This window comes from Halichoerus grypus, chromosome 9 (assembly GCF_964656455.1).
Source record: "Halichoerus grypus chromosome 9, mHalGry1.hap1.1, whole genome shotgun sequence".
NCBI lineage: Eukaryota > Metazoa > Chordata > Mammalia > Carnivora > Phocidae > Halichoerus > Halichoerus grypus.
Window position 1 is genome coordinate 7,217,605 of NC_135720.1, and position 23,283 is coordinate 7,240,887.

The following is a 23,283-nucleotide window of genomic DNA, read 5'->3' on the forward strand; positions in this document are numbered from 1 at the left end:
TTTGTGATATTATTTATTCCCTCAAATGGAGTAATGCCTAAATATGTCCTGAGGAAGTCCGTTTTAAAGAATCATTCTAGGACAAGGTGTAGCATTCAAAAATAAATACATTTGGGAAGTTTCCAGTTCATAAACAGGGAATCTTCCACAAACTTGTATGTCCATAAATTGTTTGGTACTCAGAATTCTTTTACCCTAAAGAAACCTCATTGGCTTACCTATGGTAATTGGTCACCCAATTGGTAACCTACTGAATGAAGCTTTTTCTGATATTATGTACATAATCTCAGTCTCCTGTTTGATTGGATCCACTCAGGGATTTAACCCCACAGATTCTTTCCTCCATACTGCTAACTAGACATTGACATGCTCGTTTGGGTAAACAAACCACCACAGGCTATGGAAAAACATGTTCAAGGGGCCACAAAATGGGGTCTCCATTGCTTCTCCCTTTCCATTCTCTTGTTTCAACCAAAAATGAACTTTTGAGAGCGGCAGGACAAGGAGATGGTGAGTTGGGAGCACTTTCCACTCAGAGCCTCATGCTCCCAGTGGTCACTCGTGTGTGTTGAGTTGACCATCAAAATTAAATCTGGAATCAGAAGGAGATCGGATTACCAAAACACCACCTGTAGAAATTTAAAGGCAAAAAGCATTTAAAATATAGGTTAATAACAAAGGAAGTTTTATGAAACACAGAGGTATGGGCAAAGTACCAAGAATATATACACTGAAAACAATTTTCTAATTTTTTAAAACTGTTTCGACATAACTCACAAATAAGAAAAATTTTAAGTGTCTTTAATTTCTGTTACTGCATTTTCTCTCTTGCCTTTCATATATTCTGTGTCCTTTCTCCCAAATGACCTCCAGAAAGTCTATTGAGGGAGTAAAGCAGCATTTTTTAGACCTACTGCAGAGAGGGAGACCTCACCATGTTAACAGTCCTGGGGCTTTTACAGGAAGGGGACGCCACGATTTATAGGGATTGGGGATCTGGGCTTAAGTGGTCGGGGCGCCTGGGTGGCTCAGTCATTAAGCGTCTGCCTTTGGCTCAGGTCATGATCCCAGGGTCCTGGGATCGAGCCCCACATCTGGCTCCCTGCTCCGCGGGAAGCCTGCTTCTCCCTCTCCCGCTGCCCCTGCTTGTGTTCCCTCTCTCACTGTCTCTCTCTGTCAAATAAATAAAATCTTTAAAAAAAAAAAAAAGTGGTGAAGGCAGATCTCTCAGGTAGGGAGCTGACTGGAATGGGGCAAGATTTATGTATAAAAAGTGGAGATTGGTAGACACAATGAGTCAAGATTTTCGAAGGGGGGCTTGATAAGAAAACTGTTGCCTGATACATGAACCTTTGCCCAGGTAAGCAGTCTATTGTCCTGTTAAAGGAGACAGCTGCTCAGATGAGCCAACTGTGGTAAATTATTTGCAGGAATGCCTTGAAACAAACAGTGAAGTTATTTTCTGCATTACAAGCTTATCTTCCGAGGCAGGATTTTTCTGGAACATTTAGGTCTCAGTTCTCAGCCGCAATCGTCGAGCTGTGCGGATGCAGGTGCTTGCAGTTCTCATCTGGATGCAGACAGCCACTTGGTTCCCCAGACACACCTGGTGCCTCCAGTCTTCAGGCCTCTGATCCTTTTTCTCCTCCTCCTTTTTCTTTTCTTTCTTTTTAAACACCTCCTTCTTGATTGCTCTTGGCACACTCGGCTGTTACTCTATTTATGTGGCTTGTTGATGTGCATGTTATTACTTCTGCACCTCCGTGAAGGCAGAGCCCCTTCCTGGTTCACTTTTGCTCTCTGTAGCACCTGGCCTCATGCACAGTGGACACACACAGAGAAGTGATTCAACACAGAATGAGCAAACGTTTGGTTAGAACTCACCTCCCGCCAGTAATAATCATCATATTTATTAGTAGTAGTGAAATGAAAACACCTGAGAAATATCTGGCTGCCTCTCATTATCAATGAGTCCTGTTCTTCGGCAGCTCCTCTTTGGAGGGCAGATCATCTCCTGCCCCTGGGAATTGATTCAGAAGGGACATTTGGATGAATACAGCTACAATGAACCAGAAAATACCAATGTGCGTTTAAGTTAAGAAATCACAAACATCTGAGCATAATATACCCTATTTTGAGCTCCAAAGAAGAGGCTTCGTGTGCTTTGTGGGTAGTAACTGCCTCATCTCTAAGTGAGAACTGAATAAATAATATTTATGGCTTCTTTCAGCTTACTCTGAAAGCTACAAAATCTGCTCAGATAAGCCATGCTTACTAATACAGTGTTTATATTAGAAGGTGTTCCTTCTTTAAACTTCTTAAGTGTTCATGTATCTTCATGATAGATATAAACTCAGGTCTATAGGTTTTTGAATTTTTATTCAACTTTTTTCAAGGTTCTCTTTGTACTGCAAGTTTTCTTGTGTGTGTGTTTTTTTTTATTATGAAAAGTTACAAACATGCAGTGAGACATAGGGACATAATGAACACTCAGGGACCCGCTCCCCAGCTTTGTCGGAGTCTGTTCTCACAGCTTCAGGTAACTCTGCCCGGTTAATTAATATTTTTATGTCTCTGTTTCATCGTCTATAAATTGGCACTAATAATACCTCTCTCATAGAGTTGTTGCAAGACCAAATGAGTTATTTTACACAAAGCACGAAGAAGAGTGCTTCATCCATAGTGTTATAGAAATGTTAACTTTTATTTGTACCACTTATAATAAATGCATCAACTCAGAAAGAATTCCCTGAAAATTAAAGCAAACAGACTTTTATTTCGGCAATTAGAAGTGCAGTTCAGGAGACACAAGATTCAGGCAGAAACCTAAATTGTGTTCTGAGGAAGACAAAGAGGGGGCACATTATAAAGGTGAAAGGTCCTGACATGGTTCTTATTCGGGTCCTCTGTGCCAACCGGATTGAAACTAAGTTAACTGGGATCGGTTCACATGCAAATGAGCAGTTGAAGCTTGTAAAACTGGGTTGGCTCCTTACAAAGGAGAGAGTGCCCATGATCCAGGCTGAAGGCCGCAGCTGGCCAGAAAAGTTCCAGAAGTTCATCGTGTCCTCCTGATTAGGACGTGCATATGGCCCTATTTTAAGAGAGACTCTCTTAGCGAAGTTTGCTTAGGTTTGAAACCTCTTTTTGCAAATGTTAAAGACAGGTTGGAAGCATCCCCCCTCCCCTTTTCTATGATCCTATTTTATCTCCTCCTTTTCCTAAATTTGGTGTTTATAATGTGTGTTATTTTATACGATTAGTGTATTTGTATGAATCCATATTGTTCAGGACATTTTTCTGAACTTCCCGTAAATGACATCATACTGTGTGTGAACTATCAAAGCTTTTTTCTTGACTAAACGTTTTTGAGATTTGTCTGTTTGATACATTTCACCCAACTAATTCTTATTAACTCACTTTCTAAAAGTCTCTGCTTAAATGTCATTTTCTCATCAGGAGATATTCTGAGCACCTTATTTAAAATGATCCCACCTGTTCTTATCTCCCTGACAGTCTTTTTTTTTCTTTTCGACATAGTGCTCATCACCTGCCAGAGGTATTTAATCATTTTCCTCTTTAATAGTTTATTTTAATTGTCTATCCCTCTTAGAATGCAAGCTCCGAGGAGGAATTTTTGTCTTTTCATTCTTCCACTAACGTGGCCTGAGTGCCCCACTGGGCCTGGCAACAAAGGGGTCCATGGTGGGTATTTGTTGGACGGCTTCTTCTCTCCTTGTGATGGTCATTTCGGGTGTTTTCTTTTATTGTTGCTGTTATCACAGAAATGTTGCCCTAAATACTCTTGCAAATATCTCTGTGTGACTGTAAGTGTCTCTCTGAAACGTACCTATAAGTGAAATTGCCAGGTGAAAGGTGAATACCTTCCAGATTCTCTGTGACTGGTTTAGGGTGTCTTGGACTCATCAAGTGTTGACTATTGAAAAGGAAAGCAGAGAAGAACCTTCATAGACATAAATAACCTATCAGCAGAGAGAAATTATCAAGATGAGCCTGGTTTTATTCATCAAAGTAATAATGTTTTGAAATTTGATGGTATAAAGTCCTACTGCTAATTTTGAATGCAGCTGCTCAGTCGAGGTATCTTAGTGAGTTTTCCATGGATACGATTAACACGTGGCTCTCGGACTAATTCAGAAATGACTACTTCGGCAGAGAACGTGGAGACCCGGATCAGCGGGTCTTCACCAGAGTGGGAAGGAACTCCTCAAACCTGCTCATGGGTCAAGCCTGCAGATGTGCCCTGCCCTGTTTTGGCTTGTGATTGAAGGTAGTTGTTCAGTGTTGTGCTGCGCTATCTTTGATCACATTGAATCATGATTTACTTTTGATGCCATTTCATCGTGAGCCAGTTTCCTTTCCAAAGTTGTACTTACAGGGAAAATAGAAAGTAACTGTAACTGTCAAGCCTACATTAGGGATTCTAAGCTACAGCCAAGAGAGAAATTAATCCTGAAAGCGTTTCACACCAAACAGCACCAATCTGCAAATTGCAGATTATTTGTGTGTCATGTGGCCAGTGCCCATGGCACATCAGAGAGGTGAAATCCATTTCAGTTTTTATCCCAAGCCCGGGTGCTCACGGTTTTCCATTGAACCCAAAGGATATCACAATTGCCCCGTGATGATTTGCAAGGATTAAAAGGAAAAACAGTGATTGAAGACTCATGTGGCTTTTAATGCTTTTCAAGGGGATATATTTTCCAAATGAGTTTCCTCAACTTCACAGCATGGTTATTGAGGAGATTCAGCACAAGCTTTCCAAAAAAGTTGTACTTCAATTAATCCCCTAAAGGTTTTTTGTTTGTTTGTTTGTTTGAGTTTTTTTTAATAGTTACCAGTGACTTTGTGGAAATGATCCACAACTTTATAATGCATTTTCCTAAGGAGATTCCAAATTAGATTGTAAAATAGTCTTATTATATGGAACCGAATGAAAGTAAATGTTGATTATAGACATTAATCAAAGTAAAAACCCCAGTTTAAAAGTTATCCTTTAAAAAAATAGGATTCAATTCTGTCTTCATATACTTTTGTAAAAATAAATGTCCTTATTCATTTTTAATACCAAACAGGCAATACCAAACTTTTTTTTTAATTTACAGTGAGCTCAGATTTTTAGAAAGCAGGTAGGAGAGATGAGTGAGGGTTTAATAGCAGAGAAAATAAGAGAAAAAGCACAAACCTGTGCGCATATCATCCGGATAAGCCCAGAATGAGATAACATTCTAAATTCAATGATCAAAGACAACAAAACAGGCTTTTTTTAAATTTTTTTATTGTTACGTTAATCACCATACATTACATCATTAGTTTTTGATGTAGTGTTCCATGATTCATTGTTTGTGCATAACACCCAGTGCTCCATGCAGAATGTGCCCTCTTTAATACCCATCACCAGGCTAACCCATCCTCTCACCCCCCTCCCCTCTAGAACCCTCAGTTTGTTTTTCAGAGTCCATCGTCTCTCATGGTTCATCTCCCCTCCGAATTCCCCCCCTTCATTTTTCCCCTCCTGCTATCTTCTTCTTTTTTTTTTTCTTAACATATATTGCATTATTTGTTTCAGAGGTACAGATCTGTGATTCAACAGTCTTGCACAATTCACAGCACTCACCATAGCACATACCGTCCCCAATGTCCATCACCCAGCCACCCCATCCCTCCCACCCCACCCCCCCACTCCAGCAACCCTCAGTTTGTTTCCTGAGATTAAGAATTCCTCATATCAATGAGGTCATATGATACATGTCTTTCTCTGATTGACTTATTTCGCTCAGCATAACACCCTCCAATTCCATTCACGTTGTTGCAAATGGCAAGATCTCATTCCTTTTGATGGCTGCATAATATTCCATTGTATATATATATACCACATCTTCTTGATCCATTCATCTGTTGATGGACATCTTGGCTCTTTCCACAGTTTGGCTATTGTGGACATTGCTGCTATAAACATCGGGGTGCATGCACCCCTTCGGATCCCTACATTTGTATCTTTGAGGTAAATACCCAGTAGTGCAATTGCTAGATCATATGGTCGCTCTATTTTCAACTTTTTGAGGAACCTCCATACTGTTTTCCAGAGTGGTTGCACCAGCTTGCATTCCCACCAACAGTGTAGGAGGGTTCCCCTTTCTCTGCATCCCCGCCAACATCTGTCATTTCCTGACTTGTTAATTTTAGCCATTCTGACTGGTGTGAGGTGGTATCTCATTGAGGTTTTGACTTGGATTTCCCTGATGCCGAGCAATGTTGAGCACTTTTTCATGTGTCTTTTGACCATTTGGATGTCTTCTTTGGCAAAATGTCTGTTCATGTCTTCTGCCCATTTCTTGATTGGATCATTTGTTCTTTGGGTGTTGAGTTTGATAAGTTCTTTATAGATTTTGGATCCTAGCCCTTTATCTGATAGGTCATTTGCAAATATCTTCTCCCATTCTGTCGGTTGTCTTTTGGTTTTGTTGACTAACAAAACAGGCTTTTAAAGTTGGGTCAAGGACGCAAGACAACAGGGAAAGGCTGTCATTGAGGAAGACAGCACGATGTTAGAAAAGCTTTCCAATCCCAGTCTTTCCTGTTTCCTTGAGCAAAGAGAATGTTTCTTTCCCATGTTGGAAAGAACAAAACAGACAATTTCAGAAGGAACCTCTCCGTAAGAAAAGTGAGAAGAGAACGAGGAACATGCAAGTATTTTAAGTGCCGTTAGATCTGCAGACATGCCCATGTGTAACCTCAGAGGCACCGCCAGGGTCTGTGCGCAACCGTGAAGAAAGAACAGAGTTCAGAGTTCAGGAGGCGGATTTTTTTTAACTTTTCAAGATGAGGAAACTGCAAAGCAATGAGTTTGATATCAGTTTCGGCCATCAACTGAAAACAAATAGTGTGAGCACTTATGAGGTCTATGTGATCATTAAGAGCCAACAGGGATTCACCACGACTGACCATGGAAGCAGTCATGGAGGGGGTGTGGGGCACTCACCATGGATCTTCTTCACTTGGATGGGGTCCCTTGACCCTGGGAGCAAGCGAGCTGGCAGCTGGAGACAGACAGAAGGCACACTGTTGAAGCAGTCAGGTACCTTGGAGGAGAGAGAGAAACAGGGCTACTACCATGGGCTGGAGACCAACCTCGTGTCTGGATGAAGGGAGAGGAGGAAAGGGGCAACAAAGAACACAGAGAAGCGAAAGAATGGGGAGAAGAATGGTAAGGGAATCTACAAGTCCAGCGAGAATAGTTTTAAGGAATGCGTGTTGACCCAAGGTCAGATACTACAAGGTGGTGAAAGAGAAGGAGGATGGGGATGGGCCATTGGCAGGAAGTACTTCTGTCAGCAAGAGGGGCCCCGCCCCAGGCCCCTCCTTGTCCTCCACTCACACTTCAACCCACAAGAGCCCACAGGACCCAAGCCCTTCCTGGGTTCCTGGATATGCGGGGCTTCAGAATTTCCTGCACAAACAGCCCTGAGGTCTTAACTGGCTCTGTCTTCCTGAAGACATCGGCCACAGGGTGAGTCGTGGTGGGGGCTGGGCATGCAGCCTGTGGGCCACACCTGCCAGATGTGTGAGAGGCCCTCTGAGGAGGCAGGAATCTGGGATGAGAGGAACAGACCTCCCAGGGGTGTCTGAGAGTTCCAAATCCCCACCTTCCAGATCTTCATATAGGTGTTATTTGTCAAAAGGGTGGAACATATTTTCTAACAGTTTTTTAGTTTGATCTGTGACTTTTAAATATTCAAACAAGTGACATGGTTTTACACTTTCCCTGGGCCAACAAGTTAAGGGACTATTCTAGGACAAGCTCTTGGGTCCCAAGTTCAGAGTGGGCATCACAGAACACTTTATCAGTAGGGTGGAAGGAAATCTACCAATGTGATGTCAAATGTAAAATGAAGGAGTGGTGAGAACTCTCATCTAAGAAGCCTGACCTTGCAAACAGAGTACGTCTGTCAAAGCCTTCTTGGAACCAAGCACCACGAAAGCTCAACCTCAGGTTCCCCAGTATCTGTCGGGGGTCTGATGCCAAATATATGGGTGAGTGTGGCAACAATGAATAAACAGGAGACTTCACTGGTACCACATTTGAACAGGAATATTGCCAACTACAAGCTCGAATCTAAGAATAGAGGGAAGGAAAATAAACATCTGGATGCTTCCTATAAATTTTCAAATATATATTACAGATTATTGCAGGCAAATGGGTATTTGCCCCAGGAGAGAGAAGGCTAATAAAGGCTTAAAAGGATTAGATATGACCTCTATCACTCCAAAGCTATAACTAGTATCTAGAAAGATCCTTTTGACCACAAGAATGCCTCATTATTAGAATGGAATTCTTTGGCTGATCCTCTGGTCCTCTGGCCCCTGTCACCAAACGAAGTCTTGAGACAGGGTCTGAAATGCTGCTGTAGGTAACATTGTGGAGAGAATTCTGGACTGACAGAGGGGTTCATCTAGGGATAGTAACAGCTAAGAATTGTTTAAAAATGAAGACATTTCATTCTTGAATACATGACTATGAATTACATCAATCTATCTTTTATCATTGAAGAAATTAAATGCCAGTCCATAAAATATAGGAGTTAGAGGGCGCCTGGGTGGCTCAGTCGTTAAGCGTCTGCCTTTGGCTCAGGTCATGATCCCGGGGTCCCGGGATCGAGTCCCACATCGGGCTCCTGCTCGGCGGGAAGCCTGCTTCTCCCTCTCCCACTCCCCCTGCTTGTGTTCCTGCTCTCGCTATCTCTCTCTCTGTCAAATAAATAAAATCTTTAAAAAAAAAAATATATAGGAGTTAGATCGGATGGTCATTGATATAAGCAAAATCATCAGATAGCATTTGGAAGTTGTGTGGCTGTCTGAGGGAAGATATTTTGACATTTCCACAGTGGTCTGAGTGGTTGCCCGTCAAGGTGGCCCCAAACTGAACCCACTCAGCTGACCTGGCCTCTGTCTTCCATTTATAACAGAACTCTACTGTCGCTGAAAATTAGCTTTGTTTTGACAAGGCCAGTAGGAAATGGAGCATTTAAAGAACCCTTTCTTGCTCGAGTAGTGACATGTTAATATTTTGTGTTTAAAAATTAAACCTTGCATTTAAAATATGAAATAATTCATTTCTGAGATTTTACAAAACTGGCCCAAGGGCAAATAGACTTTCTCTCATAGGTCCTTAAATTAACTCTGCACAGGCTTGTAAAGTCATCTGTTTTCCAGTGCTCTTGTGTGTGAGAACCAGGAGGCAACGGCTTTTCCCCCTTAACTTATGTAATCATTCAGCACATGTTTATTGAGTATTACCCTCGTGCTGGACACAGTTCCCAGGTCCTAGATGAAGCTGTGAGCAAGTGCCTGTTCTCATGGAGTCTGTGTTCGGGGTGGGAAAAGCAGATATTAACAAATAATTAAACGCAACAGAAATTGTGATAGGCACCACACATCTGAGCCTGAAAAATGTTCTTGGTTTTTTGTTTTTTGTTTTTTGTTTTTTTAAGAGAGGGAGGGCGGAAGGGGCAGAGAGAGAGAGAGGGAGAGAGAAGGATTCTTAACACAGGGCTTGATCTCACAACCCTGAGATCATGACCTGAGCTAAAATCAAGAATCAGACGTTTAACCGACTAAGCCACCCAGGCTCCCCTAAAGATGCTTTTTAATTCAATTTAATTAGTTGCCATTGATAGAAGCTTTGTGTGGCAACACATTCACATTATCTTTTTTAGAAAATACAATGATATACAGTATGAATATAAAGACTGGCTCTGGGCGCCTGGGTGGCTCAGTTGGTTAAGTGACTGCCTTCAGCTCAGGTCATGATCCCAGGGTCCTGGGATCGAGTCCCACATCAGGCTCTCCCTGCTCTGCGGGGAGCCTGCTTCTCCCTCTGCCTCTGCCTGCCACTCCCCTGCTTGTGCTCTCTCTCTCTCTCTCTCTCTGTCAAATAAATAAATAAAATCTTTAAAAAAAAAAAAAAAAAAAGACTGGCTCTCCCACCAAAGAAAGCCCATGGTCCTACTCCCTTTTTGTTAATTTTTTCAGTCACTCCACGATGCACACTTTTAACTTCTAAAATTTTGTGTTGCTTTTGTTTTGCTGTTGTGCGTAGATTTTTGGTGTCTTTATGGTAGCATATTTTCTCCCCCAAACACAAGAAGTGTGTTCAAGTTAAACAGACTAATCTTATTATAAGTTTGAGGATTAAAATAATGCGGCATATGAAATTCTGAACTTACAGCATCTTTATATGCAAAATCTAATAGTCATTTTTGTTAAATCATCATGACAGGGCAGAAAGTAGTTTGCAATGCATGGAGTCTGGGATTTAGAGGTAGAATTTCAGGGTAGAATTGTCAGTTAGCTCTGTCATTTGCTTCGCTCACAATGTGGGTGACAAAAGGCAAGTAGCCTTTAATATTACAAAGCAGCCACCAGTAAAAAAAAGAGCTCCCTCCACCTCCTGCAATAACAACGACAAAAAAAAGATCAGCTCTGGTTCAACAGAATTATGAGTCGTCAGTTCTCTTCTTTGACATCTTTGTGGAACACTTGTTTTTAAACCACAGCTTGTTTGCCGTAATCATCCATCTGTTGATTGTATATGCAAGTGATGCCCTTACTGTGTGTTACGGCTGACTCAGAAGGCTAAGCAGAAGGTACATTAAACGGTTGCTAACTGTCCCTTTTGTCAAAAATTTGAGTCAGTTTCCCTTTTGCATATTTAGATAATTGGATGTGCCTGGAGATTGGGGGCTTCAGTTATTTTTCCTGATTGCCTCTATTCATTCACTTTGTAAATATAGATATGTAAAGGATGCAATTCAAAATGACCAGTGAGATAAAAAATACCTTCCACCAAGTTCAAAGGTAAAAACATGTTATAAGGTTTTATGATATCAAATAAAAATATCAAATTGCTTATTAATCACTTGAGGTTATTGGAGTGAGTAAATGAATAAATGAATTAATAAAAGGCAACAAACTTAAAGCCTTAAATGTATACTAACCATGCTTTTCTAAGCATGAATGATCATGTGAACATATATATGTGTGTATATATACATGTACTTTATAAACACACACATATACATACTTGATAATCTATTGTTTTTCAGCATATTGTCCTAATAATCCCAAATATGTCATTGGATCCTGGGCTGCTTTAGCGAAATTGGCCTCTAAATACCGAGGGTTCAGGCAACAAGGATTTTCTGGGAGGACAGCAGAACAACCATCTCAAGCACAGTGTGACACACTGCCTCTCCTCTCCAGAGACTCTCAAAATAGCATCTACCATTCCCTAAAAGCCCACCGCGTACAAGGAACTCTACTAGGTGATATATATACAAACACGTAGATACCCACACACATTGTTGACAGCAACCCCATAAGTTAAATATTCCTACTCCCGTTTTTACAAGTAGGAAGTGAAGGCTTTAGAGCTGATGCAGTGTCTTTGGCCCAAGAATGCACAGCTAGTAGTGGGAGATGAACAGTCACTTCATTTCCTTCTCCTGTTCTTCCTTCGTCGTTACTTCTCATTTCCTCCTGGGCCGGAGACATGGGAGTGGGAGGAGGGAGACAGGCTGGGACTGAGAGTGCCACCCCCCCACCCCCGCACGTGGGGTAAAGAGACTGTAGAATCCGCCCATGGGGGAGGTGGCAGAGGGGGATCACAGGACAGGGACAACCAGGGAGATACCTCTTGTCTGGACACCAGTCACTCTTCTCCAGACAGTCCAGGAAGGACCCCGCATCCCGATATGCATGCCCACACCTCACGCATTCTTGATTTTAGACACGTTCTTCATTCACAGGAGTGTGACCATTTAGTCTGTTCTTTCAATCCAGCTAGATTTGCAGTCTTCACATGCAATATGACACTTCTTCTTCTATGTGACATCCAAAATCGTTCTGGATGCAACACTGCCACTTAGTTGATTTCCTCAGGAATTCTTTCTCAAGGAAAGACGACAAAGACTGATTCAAATGGCTGGCATCGTGCATCTTCTTCTATTCGGTGTTTCTCCCCCTAAACCATTGTCTAATATGTTTTCCAAGCAAGTTAGAGCTTCCCATTTGCCCTCCCAAAACAAGTCGTGGTTTTTACCTTCTGATCTGCCAAGACTAGAGAAAGTGATAGGGTCCCCACCCCATCAACTGCGAAACCCACCATCTGAGACTCTTGGGATTTTTACTTAGTCAGTCACCCGCTAAAGCCAACATATTACGGAATTTCTTCTGATAAGGGAAATGGCTCAGCATCTAACCTTCATGTCTCTTTCTGTCTGTTTTTTGACCCCTCCGACAATCTCTGCCTGGTAATCTGTAGTTCATTGAAATGGTCATCGGAAGGTGCCCACCGGTTTGTGGTTCCAGTGGCTTGTGCTCCACATTGGCAGGTCTAGCTCTCACTAGCTGGATTTGGCTGCCTCTCAAGATTTCAGGGTGACATCAGTTCCCTGATGGGTCTAAGAAAAGTTGCTGGTTTTCAGTTTGCCCAGATTTTCCTGCTGTGAGGATGGGGGTCATAACTCCCAATCCATTCACACATCAGAGCCAAAAAAAGAAGTCTTGACCTTTATTTCTTTAGACAGTAGATCACGTAGCAATCATTTCAAGTAGCCACTTCCCTTTTAAATACAGGAAATTTTTACAAGAAGTATGAGCAGCCATCATTGGACATGGAAACGCCGTGAAAATCATTAGCAATACATTCACTTCCTAATCTTTTGGTCATCCTGTGTTCCTTTCACATACATTCAAAACTGCTGCTGGAGATAGAGATGGGGATTATTCTTGGTAAAAGGACTTGGCGGTGGGAGTAACCGATTTATCCAGGAGCACAAAGCCAGCTAGTTAACATGGAACTAGAGCTTCCATCCAGGCCATGACTGCAGGAACTTTTTTATAAGGCATGAAACCCCCAATTTTGGTATTTCCCTTCTGGAATCCCTATCTCCAGTTGCTATTTTCAAGTGGTGATGATGGCTGAAAGCTTTTCCTCAGAGACAATTGGAGGAAAGGAGAAAGGAAGAGAAGGTACTAACTCTATGCTCAAGGCCGGATTTTTGCTGAATATTTAAAGGGAAAACTTGAATCCTTCCTTGGTTTGAAGTGAACATGCCGCAGAGCGGCAGAGCATGAAGAGAGTGAGTGGGTAGTAAGTTGGGCCTACTAGGGGCTGAGTGGGGACAGGGTGTGATGGATGAAGAGTGAGCCCTGTTTTGAGAAAGAGATGCCCTTTCCCCTTCTAGTCTGGAGGAGTAGAGAGGGATAGATACGGGGGGTCTGACTGGGAGGGGATGTGAAATTCGGGATTGGTGCACTTGAAAGTTACCAGCTGCATTCTCTGGAAGCCAAGTCCAAGGCAGGGGGTAGACTACTGGTGTTTATTGGGATGACACCTGGGAAAGGGGGGAAGGGCAGACTGGGCAGAGTAAGGAGTCACACTGTCATTCAGGCCTGACAGGGCCTGGGAGCAAATGCAGCCCATGGTGGCTAGGCGGTCCCCCTCCCTGTCCTGGGCAGCAGGTTGGGGTCCCTGGAACGCATGACCTCAGATGAGGCAGCTGTCTGCAGCTGAGGGCCCAGCTCTATCACCGTCCTGCGACAGCTCGGCCACGGTCCTTCCTTGTGGGGCGCTGGGGCCCTCACCTCCACATTCACAAGAGCTTTACACCTGTGTCAGGTGAGCTCTTACTGTGCTAGAGGTTAATTAAGAAGGACGGTGATGGTTTGAAGAGTCCCCAAGGGTGGTGAGAGAGGTGCTGGCCAAAGAAAAGTGAAGGGCCAGCCATAGCCAGGAGCCTGGCCAGGAGAGGGCCCCAAAGCAGCACCGTACTCAGCAGGGACACTGCGTCAGGTAGATGGCGTGATTTCTGCTAGACTTCTAGCCCTGCTTGCTGCACTAGCAGTGACTGGCTAGACCGGACCTGGAGAAGGAAAAGCAGGTGCAGGGTCCTCGGAGAGCATGAGAGGTGAGAGGTCAGAAAAGGCCACTTCACCAATAAGCAATAAGCAAAGCACCTTCGTGGCTGGAGGTCGGAGAAGAGGCCTCTGGGAGGAGAGAAGGGGAGGGTAGAGCAGGAGCCCCTCCCAGGTGCCACCGTTGCCCCGCTGGGTGACCGTGAGCACATGGCAGGGGACTCATCCACTGTGGGCATGGCTGATACCATGATGACAAGAGAGCCACCCATCCCTACACTTGTCACCTTCGCATCTCAGCAGCAGGTGACAGAAAATAAAGGACATGAGGTGTAGGGTACATTTGAAGATGATTTCACTCTGGAGAAAATATAGTGTGAGGAGGGCATGGGGGTGAAAACAGGCTGCAGTTTCATGCAGGGCCGCCCCAAACACTCTCACTGAGAAGGTGACATTTGAGAAAGGACTTGAAGGAGGAGCCCTCCATGCAGATGTCTGGGCCAAGAGCTCTCCGGAGAGAGGGAGCGGCAAGTGCAAATGGCTGGAGACATTAGATACTTATTTATTTATTTGAGACAGACTGAGAACACGAGCAGGAGAGGCAGGGGGAGAGGGAGAGAGAGAATTTCAAGCGGACTCCACACTGAGCAGGGAGCCCATCACGGGGCTCGATCCCACAACATTGACATCATGACCTGAGCTGAAACCAAGAGTGGGAGACTCAACGGAGTACGCCACCCAGGCTTGCCACCACGGGCACATTTTAATAGGAGCCTTTTCTCTGTCATTTCGAGAAAAGATCTCCCCTTGGGGACCTGAGGGCAGAGGTTGCTGGGCACCGTGAGGATTTGACTGGTCCAAGTAGACAACCGTGGCTCCAGAAGATGACCCATTGCCATGCACGTGTAGGCTCTGTGTGAGGAATTTGGAGAAAGCAAGAGTGCAGCACCACCATTAACAACACTCTCCATGTAGTCCTCCTATGCCAGGCTCTTTCTTCCTCCTGGTGCCTCCACCCCACCTCCTCACACTACTGAATTCCGTGTGTGTCTTGTGTTTCTAGTTTTGTGATTTTGAAACTCGCCTTCACACAAAGTTTGTGTCTGTCCATTTCCCGCACTGATGTTCCTGTGGCGACCACAATTACAGGTGCCCCTCCCGTGGTCTCTTAAATATCTTGACCCCCTCCCACGTCTTCCCTTCTAACTAATGCCATATCTGTCCTTGTTTATTATATTTTATTCCACCTACCAGGTGTGCCAGGTAATTATCTAGTCTTCTGTGAAAGATGTTTATATTGGAACTCTCATTGACATCAATCCTTGAAGTTACATCTTAGGAGAATGTTAGAATACAAATCCTGAAGACAGGCTAATTTTAAATTCTGGTTCTTATTTTACCTGGCATTAAAGTAAGTCAAATCAGTTTTTCTCAAATTTGAGGGATGTGAAGGACAACATTTTTAAAAAATCCTCTAAAATTAATAAGGTTGAATAAAACTATTTCGCAAAATAATATTTCTTAAATCTAGATATAATCTCTCTTAAATCTAGTTAAATTTATATCTAGACTATATATAGTCTAGATATAAATTTAGACATAAACATTTTATGCTTATACAACTGGAAGGCCCAAATGAAAATCAGTAAATTAAATATAAATAAAAGAACAAAACCAAAAGCATTCCAGTTAAATTCTGTGAATTTCGTATCACAGATGTTGGCATTTTGCTGAAACTAAATTGTTGCCTGGGATGCAACCAAGGCCCTGGCTGGCTGGCCAGGTTCCCCTGAACTGTGCGTGCCCACGTCGCTGTACCCATGGTGCCTCTCCCACGTGAACCTCCTACACTTGGTGCCAGTCCGCGGGCCCCCCGCTTATTGGAAATGCATCCCTGGAATTCTGCCTTGGCTCTTTCCTTATGGGTTTCACAGAACCTCTTCTTCCCAAGATGATCTAAAATTCTAGCACCGAGATGAGGCTGAACTTCCACCATAGTTCTTAGTTGAATTGTGGCCAACCGAATGATCCAGCATGACTTCTCCTAACTGTTTAGGTAATTATCAGAATAGCAATTCTGATATGAACGTCTCAAAAAGAACCTTCAGACCACATGTCCGTGGCATCCAGTTGGACAAACACGGTTCTCATGTCAAGGATCTAGCTTCCCTTCTGTATAGCATTGGACGTGCCGGAGGCAATTAACATACTGTGTTTTCCACCAAAATATTCATCTAAGGATTTTCATTCATTTTCTTGGTCTACTATCAGATGGTGACATCGCCTGTTTAGATTTTGTTTATATTTTTAAAACTCTTTTGTACTACTTTGGTAAGCATTTGTAAACCACTCTTGCAAGGTCTGAAATGTTATAGTATCAAAGACAATGTCAAGTATAACATCAAACAGCAAAACCGTGTTTCAGCATTTTACATGACCACAGAATTTCTGAATTGGAATAGACCCTGTCAAATTCATCTCTACAATATCCTGCAGAAATAGTCATTTAGCCTGTGTCTGAAAACCTACAGTTAGTAGCTCATCAGGCAATGTATTCATTCCATTTTTAAGTTAGAAATTTCTTACTTTTGAACCAAAGTCTACTGATGTCATTTTTCCCTCTTAGTTTTAATCCTACCTTCTAGAATAAAACACAAATCTAATCTCTCTTGCAAAGGATAACTCCTTCACCTCCGTGAAGATGACACCTCCCTCCTTCCTCAGCCTGCCCTCCCCAGACAGACGTCCTCGTCCTCGGTACTTTATTCTTACATCACAAGGCTGAGTAACATGAACGACAGCACAGTGATTGCTTTGGTGCATTTTGCGTACAACCCAATTCCTTAGTAGAAGCTTCAACAGATTATGTAATCCATAGATTGTATCTAAGAAGTGAGCTTTTATATCAATTTTTGTTACTAGAGTTAATATTATAAATGACTACAAACTAATACGTACAATTTTTCAATTAAAAGGACAGGGATAGAACATAATTAAATGATGACTAAGCATGTACTGGCATGCATACATATAATTTATTTACTTATTTCTGTTTACAACTGGAGAAAGAAAATGGGAAAGCCTAAAGAGGCTCTTACCGACCGGGTAGAATGGAAGGTCATGGGCACCCTGACCATCCTGGCTCTCTTCCCAGGTCCTTTCCATAAGAACCCCTTTCCAAACCGAAAGACAGGCTCCTTCTAGCCTTGACAGGGCCCTCCTGGAAGAACCAGGCAAGGTTCTAAACTACAACCAAATCCCGTGAAGATGCGATATCCAGCTGCCCCGTCTTCCTTCTTAGTTCCCTGTGTGCAGCACCCTCCCCCCCAGAGCGAGGAAACAGGATGTGGTAAATAAGCACAGTGAACCTATACTCACCAACTCTCCCACTCCAGCCCCACAGAATCCTGGCTCTCTATGAGGGACAAGTGACGTGCTAGGGAGAAATAACATGGTGCCTAAAGCCCCACAAAGGCCGGGTCACCATCAGGAGGGAGAAAAGGCTTGGCTGCGCTCACCTGCTCCTTCCCAGTGTCACAGTGGGGGGCCGGACGGCAGCCGTAGCACCCTCCAAGGTGTGGCCTTTGAGTAGTTGCTTAGAATGTGTTGTGCAGGTGGGGGTCTGCGTCCCCCCCAACAACACCAGGCGCTGCTAGTCATACGTGCATGTAAGAACCCATTACCGCACCGAAAGGGAATAACGCGTTTGTGATTCATTCTGTTCTCCAACAGCTGGCTGCCCCAACTCCTTGATTAAAGAGCTCCATCACTTCAGGATTCTTGGAGAAGAGCAGGTGAGTGGGCCTCTCAAAGGCAGTGCCAGCGTGTCGCGAAAGATAGACACTAATGAGACAGTTTGGGCTCTCTCCAGGGAGGCAGAGTGTGTCTCCTGACCCTTGGCGCCCTAAAACGGGGAAGAAAGCCACGCTGCAGATATGTGTGAGGACGCTCTTTTCCTCTTCTATCCATCAGACCTGAGAGGTTGTTAATTGGTACATCTGCTATCTGCCGGAGCATTTCATCTCAGGATGCTGGCGGTAAGCAGGAACAACGTGGTGGCAGGAGAGCCAACAAGTTAGTGTCCGGACGCATGATGGGTAAGAGACCAGGCACCACAGACGGCCCTGACGTGAGGTCTGCGGGTGAGGGCGCCAGCCCCTCTCACCAGACCTTTGCACGGTGTGCACCTTCTCCGTATCTCACTGCAACTGCTTTCTCTACGGATACAAACGTGTGACGTATATACATACAAAGGATGGCCCATTAAAAGTAGATTACTTCAGTACTGTGGTGCTCGGCGACATGTCAGATTTTAAAGGGATGTGCTAAGTAAATAATTCAGGGTGCCGAATTACACACACACACACACACACACGTGCGTGCACACTTTGCCTGCATACAAATAAATTTCTTAATCTTTGTATAGAATTACAGCTTCCATAGTATTATGTGAAATCTTGATGTCAAGTTATTCCTGAAATACTCACACCAAACATGGGGCGTGACCTACCTCACCCTCTCTTACTGGTTTTTACCCCCAAAGGTCATCTTTGTCATGTCTGACCAGGGAGCGTGCAAAGGGAGATGAGTTTTGTCGATGAGTTTGTGGTGGGGGTGTTTTTCTTTGGTATGTGTATATTGCAAAGTTGGACACCTGTGTCCAATATTAGATTAAAAACAGAAAGGAGCTAATTGGGGGAGGATAAAAAACTAGAATTATTTCCAATTCCTTGATTTAACAGATTTCAGAATGTCTCCTTTGTGTTTTCATACTGCCGAGTCCAGAATTCAGCAGGCATAAGTGTTTATTCAAATATAAGCAAAATCAGTTACCCTCCATTGCAGGTAAGAGTTAATAACTGACTCCCTCAAACATACCTATTTAGGAAAACACATGCATCTCCCAGCCATTTTCCTGTGAAAGCCTGAGAGATTTCTTAAAGTAAGAATTACAGATTGTTGCCCTGACATTTCCACTCAGATAATGGAGCCTTCTCTTCTAACTTGTACCAATATTTGCAAATTATTTCCCTATTTGTGTTAGAGTCATTGGTGATTAGTAGGGAAAGAAGCCAACTATAATCATCTTAGATTTGCATACAAGTCAGGCCACTTTGCATTCTCCTAGAAATTTAATCGAGCCATAATCAAAATCAATATTACTCTGATTAGTTGTGCAACATGGGGACAGGGTGCACAGCAATATTGATCTTTATTTCCTGAAAAAAAAAAAAAAACACTTTTCCTTCCTTCCTTCTTTCCTTTCATTCAGCAGATACTCACTGCGCACCTCCTCAGGTGCTATATGCCATTCTCGGTTATCAGGATATAGGAGTGAAAACGGAATACCCATCAGTGGAAAACCGTTATGCTATATACACATACACATACATGTTCAATATACATTATGCTAGGTGGTTATTATGGCCATGGAGAAAAATAAAACCAAAAAGGGGGTAGTGGTAACAGGCGGAAGAGGTGAATTTTCTATAAGGTGGTCAGGAAGAACCTCACTGAGCAGGTGATTTGTGAGTGAGGACCTGAAAGGAGTGCAGGAAAGCATCCTGGTGATGTCTGGAAAAGGAGCTTTCCAGATAGAGAATAAAGCGAGTACAGAAGTTCTGACATGACCCTCTGTAATGCTCATTTCACGTAAAAAGCATTATGAAATACGAGGTGTGGTTGGAGTAAGGTAGGAAGAAATCCAGGAGAGTGTGCACTGGAAGCCAAAGGCAGGAAGCATTTCTAGGAAGGAAGGCTGATCATCCGTGCTCCATGAGACCAAGCAGGAGCCGGGTGAGAAATGAACATTGGAATTTGAAACTTGGAGGTCCTTGGTGGCCTTGACCAGGGGATGGCAGGGCTGAAAGCCTGCTTGAATTGGGTTCATGTCCAGAAAAGGAAGAGGAATGGGAGAGAGCAAATACTGGTGACTTCTTTTTTAAGGAATTCAGCTGTAAAGGAAAGCCAAGAATGAGGCAGCTGGGGTGGGGGAATGTGGAATCAAGATCCTTTTCTTTTTTTACAGGAAAAGCTGAGGCATGTTGATGGGCCAATGGGAGTGACTCTGTAGAAGCGTAAGGGGTTGGTGATGCAGGGGAGAGGAGAGACCGTCAGGAACAACGTCCTGGCTCACAGCCGCTGAGTAGAGGCTCCACCTGAGACACGAGTAGGGACGGCTCAGCCTGGTGGCAGTGGGGACGGCTGAATATGCAGGGTGGTTGCTACTGCTGTCCCTCTTCTCTCGGTGAAATGGGAGGGACAGTTGGCAGCTGAGAGCACACCTGCGGGCAGAGCCTTCCAGGGAGATGAAAGGATAGTGAAATCGTCATTTAGGAGGGTAGGGAGTAATAAACTTGGGAAAGGAATGAGTTTGGAGCGAGATCCATGAGCCTGCTGTCTTTCTGTCACATTCAACTGTATAGGGCACAGGTGCAGAAAACAGAGAGCTGGGTTCAACCCGGAGTTTGGTTTTCAGCCAGGAGAGCGGAGAGGTGGGATGAGAAGAGACTGGGTGGGAAAGGTAGTTGGTCGGTTGGTTCCAGGTCCCAGTGGGTCCAAAGAGTTTTGGGAATTTAAGGACTAGCAAGGTTTAGCTGGAAAAGCAGGTGTTGGCTGAAGAATGGGATCCTTGACATTGAGATTGCAGTGGCTTGCAGGGACTGGCAATGGTGGGGCCAGGGGAGGGCTGGGAGTGCTGATGGCCGAGTTAGGATAGAGGAAAAGTTGACTGCAGAAGTTGAGGTCACGGACTCGGGAAGCCAGGGTGTCGGAAGTGTGGCCCATGTGGACATTGAGACCCTCCAGAATTACCACCAGAGCCAACTTGGAGAGAGTTCTGTTGAGTCACAAACTGAAGCTTCAAGAAATGTGGTCAGGAGGGAGCAGGGAGAGAGTGCTGGGGGGGAGATTGGGGAGAGGGAGGTGGGGCTCCGGAGCTGCCTGCTGATGGAGAAAGAGCACCCAGTGGAGCCTGATGGTTCGAAATTCAAGGCTGGAGGATTGGTTTCAGGAGAGAAGAGAACTGTTCGACTTGGAGCATTGTGGAGCAATGCTTGGTAGTACAAAGTGTGCAGAAAACATGTGAGGGAGTATCCGAGGAAGTGGTGTCCCAGGGCAGGAGCCAGTTTCAGGGAGGGAAGAACGGGAGAAGGACCCTGGGAGTGGTTTGAAGTCACAGGGGCGGGAGTCGGGAAAGCTCAAGGACAAAAAGGGCAAAGGGGTGCACAGAGCTGCGTGTGGGGGTGGGGTCAGACTGGAGAATGACAGGGGAGCCAGGGACTGCTTTGGGGACTGATATAAATTGGATGTGTCAGTCTGGGACATTTCTATCCTGATGATACATGACAGAAACTGGTGGCCTCAGGGCAGATGGTGCTGAGGCTCTGGAGAGAAAGCCGAACAGTCCAGCCCCACTGCTCCTGCGGGTTGGAGTAGGGCGGCCGCTCCCTCTCCGGGAGCTGATGAAACATTCAGGCTCTCTCTGGATGCTGGAGGCAACTTTTATCACTTGACAAAATGAAATTTTATATTAATATGTGTTACAAGTGCCCTTGGACACATCATTTCAGTCCCTCACTAATGTGGCTTTTCCATTTGTAGAAAAGGAAGAGAAATGGTCAGCCATCTCTTAGAATTTTTGGAAATAAATAGGATTGCAAAGTGACTTGCAAATAGTAAGTGCTACACTAAAATGTTTCTGATTTAAATACTATTTACATTATTTATACTCAATCACTAGATTGAACTAGTAGCAACAAGGTAGGCAATGAAGTAAGTGTGATGTGCACCTAAAAGTGAACTGGTAAGATGAACGCAGATACTGGTTAATTACTGAATCCGCTGCTGGATGGTGGAGTTGCTTATCGGTCATCTAATTTCTTCATATGTGATTCCTTTCCATTTTCATCGGTCCCTAATAGGCACTTGATTTTTGAGATCTAGATTAAAAATAAATCATTACACACTATAAATAATTTACCTTCCTAAAATAAAAATACAATTAAAACTCCTTGGAATTTAACATATAACCCATTTACGTTAGCTTCTTGGCCCCGTGACTTGTGTTTCTAATTCACATTCATAAAGCACCTTTCATGCCCCCAAGTCCAAACTACTTGGCAAAGATGTTATCACATAGTAGGTCATAAGTGACTCCAAAGTTCAAGGTGAGCCTTAAAAGAAAAAGAACAACCCACCAGGAGTGATAACTGGCATCAGTCCCTAGGGCTGTGAGAGCCTTCAGAAGAACTGCGTTTCCAAAGTACCTGCACTTCTACCAGCTTCCCCAACCCCAGGTTCAATCAATTTTAAGGAAACAAAATTCATTTATTCAACAAACATTTTGTGAATACCTTTTTTGTACTATTACTGTGCTAGTGTTAGATACAATGGTAAACAAGGAAATCACAAGAACAAATCATGGTAAATGCTAAGAAAACAGTGATTGAGATTTAACCTAATTTAGATAAGGAGCTAAGGAACCATGAACCGTAAAGGTTGAAAAGGCACCACTGTTCACTGAGCTGGGATCTCAGTATGGGATAGAAGAACATTCGAAACAGAGGGAAGTGTATGTTCAGTGACCCCCCCACCCAAGAGGTGAAGAGAGTGTCCTGTTCAGGCCACTAAATAAAAGCAATGTGTCGGGCGCCTGGGTGGCTCAGTTGGTTAAGCCACTGCCTTCGGCTCAGGTCATGATCCTGGAGTCCCGGGATCAAGTCCCACATCCGGCTCCCTGCTCCGCGGGGAGTCTGCTTCTCCCTCTGACCCTCCCCCTTCTCATGCTCTCTCTCTCAAATAAATAAATAAAATCTTTTAAAAAAAAAAAATAAATAAATAATAAATAAAAGCAATGTGGCCGGAAGATAATGAGCAAGAGGGACAGTGATGAAAGATGAAGACCATCCACACCATGTAGGCCATGGTCAAGATTTGTATTTAATTCTATTTTCAATGGAAAATTCTTGAAAGTTTAAGGAGGGGGCGGGCATTAAGCAAATTCCATTTCAAGAATGTCAGTCTTGGTCCAATATGGACAGGGTCTGGATCAAGACAGTTGGCAGAGGAAAGAGAAAGAAGTGAATATTCAGAGGTCGGATGAAAGGTCTCAGGGATTGATTAACTGTGGGTCAGGGACATGAAGGAGTCCTACAGTTTTATCTTACCGAGGTGTGTAAGATGGTAGGAAGGTAAGGATGGAGGTGAGGAATCCGGGGCTCAACTCTGAACAGATGTGATAGGCCTGAAACATTGAGAAGGAGGCAAGTTGGGATTTGGATGTGTGTTTTGGAATTCAGAGGAGATGGAGGTCAGGGGTCAGAGATGGAGAGATAAATGTGGGGT

General features: G+C 43.8%; 1 protein-coding gene across 4 annotated transcripts in view; it reads left to right on the forward strand.

Moving 5' to 3' along the window:
* The window catches only part of PRKN (parkin RBR E3 ubiquitin protein ligase), a 1,297,079-nt gene that overhangs the window by 1,066,415 nt on the left and 207,381 nt on the right, over positions 1-23,283 (forward strand). For all 4 annotated transcript variants that reach the window (XR_013441028.1, XM_078054494.1, XM_078054492.1 and 1 more), the window contains exon 8: positions 17,671-17,732. Coding sequence is in view for 3 of the 4 variants with exons in the window: in XM_078054494.1 (XP_077910620.1) it covers positions 17,671-17,732 (62 nt within the window). In the remaining variant the exon portion in view is untranslated. The remainder of the gene's footprint in view (positions 1-17,670; positions 17,733-23,283) is intronic.